Source organism: Lagopus leucura, unplaced genomic scaffold (genome assembly GCF_019238085.1).
Source record: "Lagopus leucura isolate 7727_CA_CO unplaced genomic scaffold, USGS_WTPT01 Super-Scaffold_73, whole genome shotgun sequence".
NCBI lineage: Eukaryota > Metazoa > Chordata > Aves > Galliformes > Phasianidae > Lagopus > Lagopus leucura.
In genome coordinates this window covers 95,252,288-95,259,949 of record NW_024962252.1, presented here as the reverse complement: position 1 = coordinate 95,259,949, position 7,662 = coordinate 95,252,288, and the positions used below count along the sequence as shown (strand labels likewise).

The following is a 7,662-nucleotide window of genomic DNA, read 5'->3' as shown; positions in this document are numbered from 1 at the left end:
AGGAGAGGAGAGGAGAGGAGAGGAGAGGAGAGGAGAGGAGAGGAGAGAAAAAACCATCAGCTTTACCACAGCCAATTCCAAATTTAACTGTGTAATTCAAGGATGGATATTTTTGGTATTTTTTTTGTTTTTTTCCTTTTTGGAAAAAATAATAAAGCTATGCTAAGTTGAGGGATTACACTCCAAACCTTTTACCCATTCAAGACTTCTTCCATTTCAGAAATAATTTCCTCATTTAGAGGAAACTGTGGAAATATTTAGCTCATAGATTCTAGCAGAAGATCTCAAAAGTGGGCTAACACACACACTTGCTCCTGAGGAACTGCAGCTTCCAAGTAGTTCACAGACTACTACTGCCTACTAAAAAGCATTTTGAAAACCCAATGACTGTCCCAGTTTGGAAACAGTCTGATTTCATGTCTAGTAGGGCTTATACCCCAAACGAACATGCGTAATCCCTAAATTCTGGAGACAGAATTCAATTTTACAGCAGTTTCCCATCTTAAACATTTGGGTTTAGCTCAAAGTCTAACTGAACAGAAACATTTAAGGCCCAAGTTTTCTCTGACCTGCACTGCACCAGCTTCTGAATGCAGTTAGCCAAGTAAACCAAGCACACATGGGACAGCCCTTGGTTACAGAGCCATCATCCTTCCTGGTACTGCCCGAGAGCAAAAGAAAAAGGCTTCCAACATTCTGTTAAACACACAAATAGATGTGGAAACTCTAAATGTGACTTTCTGCCCTTTCTTGAGCTCTCAGCCAAACCATGGCCCAGCAAAAGTGGATTTACAGCTCTTTTTGCCTCTAAGCCCTGCTCAGAAACCACGACAGGGCAGAAGCAGGTGGTGAGTGCCACAGTCAGTTGAGTTAGGCAAAACAAGAACGAGGTTCCAAATAGCATTTTGCTGAGCCAGGTAACTACTGGAGCAGGAACCAACTAGTGTGCCTGGTACAGCAGGTGGGAAAGTAGGCAGGATGGTTATCACCAGGTCTTTGCTGCTGACAGAGACCTCTGTAGAGTTCATCTCAGCATCCTCGGCCTACACTCTGGGCTGTGCCAAGACCATACAGGTCATGAAAAATCTGAGGGCTGCACTAAGCTACTGCAGCTACCTGGAGTCTCAAGTGGCTGAAAATTCAAGTCAGCCAAACTCCCTTATTCCGGGCTACAGCAAAGGCATGGAGCAGGAATCTCTATTGGCCTTGTGCTGTCAGATCTTTTTGGGCTTTGTGCTACTGCAGGGTCACAGTGCTGCTCTTTCCAGCCTACTACTGTGTGGCCCTCTGGAGTAGCAGGACAGCCTCAGGCAATGGCTCTGCATCACAAAACATGGCTTCACATGTATAGTTAGAGAAAGCACTAGACAGGGTGGGCATCAAACATCTCTCCGAACAGAATTCATTTTCTGCTTGCATCTGCTTTGGAGCTACAGACTGTTCCAAAGCTGGAGAAAAATCCGAACAGCTCATGTGGAAGCACCTTCCCCTTGGATTTTTATTATCACCATTTTTAAGAATGTATTTTGTACCAAAACACTGTCAGCATTCTTTATACGATGAAAAATGACACAGTCATCGTGAATCATGGAGAAGAGTAAAAACAGAGCAAGACAGGAACATTTCATATTGAGGTTCAATCCGGAGTACAAACAGAATCTGATGTATAACTTAAAAGCCATACACCAGATAAAAAGACCATCTGGAAAACAACAGGTTTTCACTTAATTTTGAAAAAGGAAAAAAAGTCAGGGGGCTTCAATCTTAAGGCTAAAATTTCCATTATTCACTCATTTTGTAGGTGGGAGCCCAATTCTTACCTCATTCACAGCAGCACCCCCTGGCTTCACAGAGAGATCTGCATTTGAGTGAAGCAAGAATCAGGCTTCTATGCCTTTGTGCTCAGAGGACTCTGGTTGACCTCAGCAGCCTTTGGACTAAAGCCATAGCTGGAATTTCAGCTTGCAGTCTAAGGCTTCTTAACTGCAGGCCAAATTAGCACAAAATGAGGCTTTGCAACTGGCATTCTACCCTTCACTTTGGATATTCCAGTTCTGGTTGCTTTGAAACACTTCTTTATTGCAAGCTTAATATAGCTCTGTTTGTGAGATTATTTTTTCTCTCTTTTTTTTTTAATACTGTGCTACAAATGATGCTTTTATATTCTGTGTCCCTACATTACATGTCTTCAAAATTGCCTAAATATATGTTTATATCATGATTATAACTACTCAGAAAGACTTGCCGTGGTCTACTGTGAGCAGCCAAGGAAAAAGAGCTTTTACTCCTAAAGAAGTCAAGAAAAGTGGTTGTGTTCATTTATAGTGTAGCACAATGACTCTGTTTATACAGCTATACCTACTAGTTAAAAAGCTACTTGAAAAGTTATTATTCATGTGCAGTAGATGATTTTCAAGCATTAATAACTTGGCTGTCTAGACAAGTTTTAATTGTCATATCAAAGGCCGAATATGTTCTCAAACGAGCGCAAAAAAAATCTCCCATCTCCCCTGGAAAGAGGCTAGTTCTCTTGCTGAGCTAAGAGACTGCCAAATTTTACTTCTTCTCAAGTTATAAAAGCACAGCTACAAATTTGCTGTTTAATTTTTAAAAACAGATTGACTTTAACTCAAACCTATCCTGCACAGCAAAGTTAGTAAGCCCTGAAAAACAGTTCAGTGAATATATGCAAAAAGCTCCCACCATGTACCATGCCCACATTTTCCCAGGGCCCAGAGGGCTCCGTTAAAATGTAACTCAGTGTTCAATACGAAACATGAATTTTCCAGAACGATATGTAGAGTTTACCCAAAGAACCCAAGACATTTTGTACATTCAAAATGTTTACACTTTGCTGTTCTTAGCCATCAGTAAGATTGTTCGTTTTTACTAATACATACAATGAGTATAAATAAATAAACTACAGATAAGCTTTAAAAATTGTATTAACAGTACATTGTGCAAAAACTTGTAACAATCTACATTCTATGCAAATACCCTGACTAAAATATACAGGCTAGTGTCCTCATACCCTCATTCAGTTTTTTGCACAGTCCTTGGACAAAATCAGCAGCTGGGAGCAATCAGCAGGATGCCACTGCAAGCCATGGAGGTTAGCTGATCAACACCAGCAGCAGATCTCGCCCCTGGGCATGTGCAAAAATCCCATAGAAATCAATGGGAGTTGTGCTTGACTAAGGACTAAACAGTTTGATTGTACCCCGATAAAGTGAATAGCAGATTTGCCATTGATTTCTGTGGAACCAGGCTCAGGCCCCGGGTAAGGACGTCAACATGTGGCCCTACGTTGTGCTACACTACTCCACTTCAGTGCAGAAACAATATTTGCAAAAGAAAAACCTTTTTTTGTTGTTGTTACTGCTGTGCAGTAACTGATTTTAGTGCTGTGTTTCAGAAATCACCTTTCTGTGAGATTTGAAACGAGACTGCAAGTCTTTCTGAATCCATTCCATTGATTATCCAGCACAAGTGGGCTATTTTGATCAAAGAAAAATGGCTCGATGTCTATTAACCACCAATGTTCTTCATTAAATTAGACAACAGCCCAGTTCATCGGCACAGGCGTGAAGAACTGCACACAGAGAAGGAACAGCCTTCCTACTATGGTTGTGTCCAGAGCCGGCTGTCACTTCTCCACACAGACGATGGCACCTGAGCCGGTTTGGAATCTACAGTTCTAACAAGTTCAGCCAAGTTTTGTAAGCTGAAGATCTCCATTTATCTTTATCGTGTCAATTGCTGACAGTGTTTCAATACGGTGGTAAAAATCAAAGAGCTGATGTCCATCCACAAATATTCTAAAACGGGGATGCTCACAAAGTATCTCAACCTGTAAAAAATAAAATGATGAACCATGTTCACAACATAACTGGGAAGATCTTTCACAGGATGCAAAGAGCACCTTTAAAGCAGCACTGGTATGGCTACACATCTTGCTACTTGCACGCCATGTAACAGAGAAAGCTGAGCCCACTTTGCCCCCATGACCCCAGTTCCACTACAAGGGATCTGCTCTCACTTCTCAGAGATGTTAATCCAGTCTCACACTGTCACAGTAGGGAGAAGCCCCAAACCCTGATGCACAACTCTGCAGATTATGGTCCTGCTGGCACCAAGGAGGTTTTCTCTCTGTGAATAATGCCAGAAGCAAACTGCTAATTAAAGGTATATCCAACCCAAATCTTGCATTCCTTGCTACAGATGTTTTCTTCCCCCTGCAGAATGAGGGGGCAGTTTCCTCTGCAATGTTTTCCACACTGCCATTAATTCAGTGGAAGAAAGCAAACATGAGAGGGATAGGTTTGCCCTCCCCTCCCACACACCAGAACTGCACATACACAGCTGCTGTGCAACTAAAAAGCTTTTGCTGTGGTGACCGCACACAGTCCAACTGCCTGTTGGACTAGGGGCTGCAGTGAGGGAGACGTAGCACAGGATAGCTTGATTACAGTCAGACAGCCACCAGAAGCACAGACTGCACCAGGGAAGGATAAAGCTCATCTCTCATCCTACAGCCCTGGAGAAATAATCTGGAAAAGCCACAAGGAGAACTAGACCACTCATTCTGGATAAAGCCAAAGATTCCTGATATTAAGGGTGGCTTGATGCCTTGCAGATAAGCTTTGATAGAGCTGCCCCATCAAGAAGACAAGACGTGAAGGCACCAAACATGCTTTTTCTACGGGCTTTTTCTCCAGGTCCAGAGAGGCTGAGAAGAAAATCTGCACGGAAGCCATGTGTAAATCCCAGGTTGTTTCTGAGGCTGGTAGTCTGGAGCAAAGTGAGTGATAAACTGAGCAAGTCCAAGCACACCTGACTCAGGGCATGTCATACTGGGGCAGTAGAAGCACACTGCCCATGGGGACCTGGTAGTGCACCACGTTAGCAGGGAAGCACTCATGCTGTTACGCAGCTCTGGTGTCACTGCAGGTGCATCCAGCCCCAGGCCTTGTTATGTAAAAGATACGGTTAGCCTCAACGCTGCTTACAATCCACCCTGGGCCATAGCAAAATGATAATTGAACAGGATCACAGGTAATTGGCAAGAGCACTTAAATACTCCCGTTTAACTTAGTCACTGAGGAAACCATCAAAGATGCAAAGTAACTGGGAGCCCAAATTCCATTTGGAAAAATAAGAAGGAAGAAAAAAAATATATGAAGAACTCCTACAGTATCTCACACTAAATGAAAAATACTGCTGTCTTCTGGTGCCAGCTGTCATCAGTAGGACACCTGCAGAACATACTCAGGGCAATTTGTCTGCCCTGTCAGTGCCCAGTCACTCCCATGGCAGCAGGCAGCCCATCCCTCTTAGCCAAAGCAGGACCAAGGATCCACGCCCTGCTAAGCACCAAAGGGTGTTGCCAGCTGTGACGGGGGAGATCGTAGAAGCAAGTAGAGCGCAACCAATAGGCAGCAAGACCTGTCATAAACACTCTCTGAAAGCCCAAGCCTCTGGAGAGACGGTGAGCTTTTGGGGTTGGGGGAGATTATCTTGGGGAGAAGAAGGATTACGAGAGTTTGGCAGCTGGTCAGAATGGTGGCACTAAGCAAAGGGGCCAGCAAGGTTTCATAAGAGGGGTGGGGAGGAGCAGGAGGGTTTTTCTGGGTCAGCCGCACAGAGAAGGCGTGCAGTCCTTTTTCTCACGTAGTCAAACTGCTAAGAGAGAAGCAGCCCTCTGCAGCTGCATACTTTGTTAGTCTTGATTAGCAAAGACATCTTCACATAGCCATAAACACCACAGATGGGAATCTGCTTCTAGGTCAACCCAGTCCATCCCATGCACACGAGATTTCCACGTATGCTATTTCCAAGTGACTGTAGGCTTAAATTTGGCAGGAGACTTAATCCCAGGGTTCAGAGAAGAATACCACTATCGCTCAGCTATTTAATCTGCTGACACAAAGGGCTACGGCCAGCCTCTGCATAACATCCCTGGAGGAAAAGGATGAACAAGATCCTCATTAACTGCGCTAAACTGCAAACACTACGTCCACTATAGAAATCATCCAAACCCACGGCAGTCCCACAGAGTATTTACATTCTCCAGTAATAACTTGAAATGCAGTAATAACATAGAGGTACTTTTTAATTTATAGCTATAAAACTAAGCTCAGGAAGCACGCTTCATCACACAGCATTACAACCTCCGACTTGTCATAACACCCTGTGATGTGTTTACGGCCCCATCGGAACTGCCTGCAGGTGCAAGGCAGCACAGAAGCAGGCTCTGCACAACACAGCGTGTGATCCATGGCAGCAACTCGGCCATCAGCACCGCAGCCAAAAGCAAGTGTGAGGATGCTAACAGAGGTGGCACGCACTCACCCGAAAAGGCTGGTCCGGTATAAATGGGAAGTAAGGAATAGACGACTGCTCTTCTCCCCATTCTCCAGCTACACACGAGTTTCTGATGAACTGCCTGTCTGTGAATACAGCTTTCAGCTCGATGGCCACATCCGCAGGAGGATCCTCCGACTCCCCACAGGTCAGGCTGATGCCAAAGCTGCAACGCAAACACAACCGCTTTCATTCAGCCAGAACACCAGCATGCAAACCCCAAATGCAGCTGGTTTCTCAGCGCACTGAAACCGTCAGCAGCACAGAGCTCATGCAGGGAATGCCCAAAGAGCTGTGCAGGGCAAAGGACACGGCTACAGCACACAGCTAGGTGCGTGTGCCGCATGTATATGTGCCTATGTGATCCAGCGCGAGTCCTCCTTTCCTTCAAGCGAAATGCTGGGAAACGGGATCCGGTAAAGAAATACCCCCTCTATGGGTCAAAGGAGAAACCAGCACGCTATATTTAAAGCGATAAAAATAATCCTTCTCTAGAAAGGAGAGACCGTGTGTGTGCGTGTGCGTGCGGGTGGGCTCCCACCCCCCCGGCCGGGCCCGGCGGGTTTCACCTCTCGGGGTTGAGGTCCACGATGCCCATCACCAGGATCTTCTTCCCCGGCCGCATCCCTCCTTTGATGTGCCCACAGAAGGGGACGATCTGCCAAGGAGAGGGGCGGCGGGTCACTCGGTTGCGCAGCCGAACGGGGGGGGGGGGGGGGGGGGGGGGGCGGGGGGCAATGGGGGAGGTTGTTAAAAGCAGTCCAAAAATGAAAGCAGCAAGAAAAAAAAATTACCAGCCGAGGGAAGTACACATCAGCCTGAACCGGGGATCCCAGGGAGTTGTTTAAATGCCCGTCCTCTATTTTCTGCAGGTAGAAAGCAGAGCGCTGAGGCAGGCAGAGGCAGCAGGGCCCCTCCCGGCCCCCCGCCTCTCCCCTCCGCAGGTGCGTGCCCCGGGCAGCTGCACAGCAGCAGCACAGCAGCAGCACAGCAGCGGCAGCACCCGCCTCCGCGCCGCAGGTGCCCGCCGCTCCCCCAGCCCCGCACCGCGGCGGCACTCACCAGAGCGTCCCGCTCGGCCACGGTCCCCGCCATCTTGTGCGAGCGGCGGCGGCGCCGGGGACGGGGAGGGGGCGGCGGGGTAGGGCTGGGCTCCGGGGGAAGCCCGGCGGCTCGGGGGGCAGCGGCGGAGCCGGAGCGGTGCCGGCGCAGAAGTAGGAAGGCAGAGAGGAGGAGGAGGAGGAAGAGCAGAAGGGGAGGTGGCCGGCGCTGCCTCGCCCGGCGGGGAGCGGGGAGAGC

The 7,662-nt window shown here is 47.2% G+C and overlaps 1 protein-coding gene and 1 long non-coding RNA gene across 3 annotated transcripts in view; one reads left to right on the top strand and one right to left on the bottom strand.

Annotated features, from left to right (window-relative positions):
• LOC122182783 overlaps nucleotides 1-4,201 on the top strand; it is a 23,981-nt gene extending 19,780 nt beyond the window's left edge. For both annotated transcript variants that reach the window (XR_006179998.1, XR_006179997.1), the window contains one exon: nucleotides 3,558-4,201. This is a non-coding gene — a long non-coding RNA (uncharacterized LOC122182783). The remainder of the gene's footprint in view (nucleotides 1-3,557) is intronic.
• Nucleotides 1,475-7,651, bottom strand: LGALSL (galectin like). The gene is made up of 5 exons (XM_042876299.1): nucleotides 7,426-7,651; nucleotides 7,158-7,229; nucleotides 6,933-7,021; nucleotides 6,352-6,529; nucleotides 1,475-3,850 (listed from the first exon to the last, which is right to left on the bottom strand). Exons 1-5 carry the CDS (start codon nucleotides 7,456-7,458, stop codon nucleotides 3,707-3,709), a joined length of 516 nt encoding a protein of 171 aa, XP_042732233.1. The 5' UTR covers nucleotides 7,459-7,651; the 3' UTR covers nucleotides 1,475-3,706.
• Between the last annotated feature and the right edge of the window lie 11 nt (nucleotides 7,652-7,662).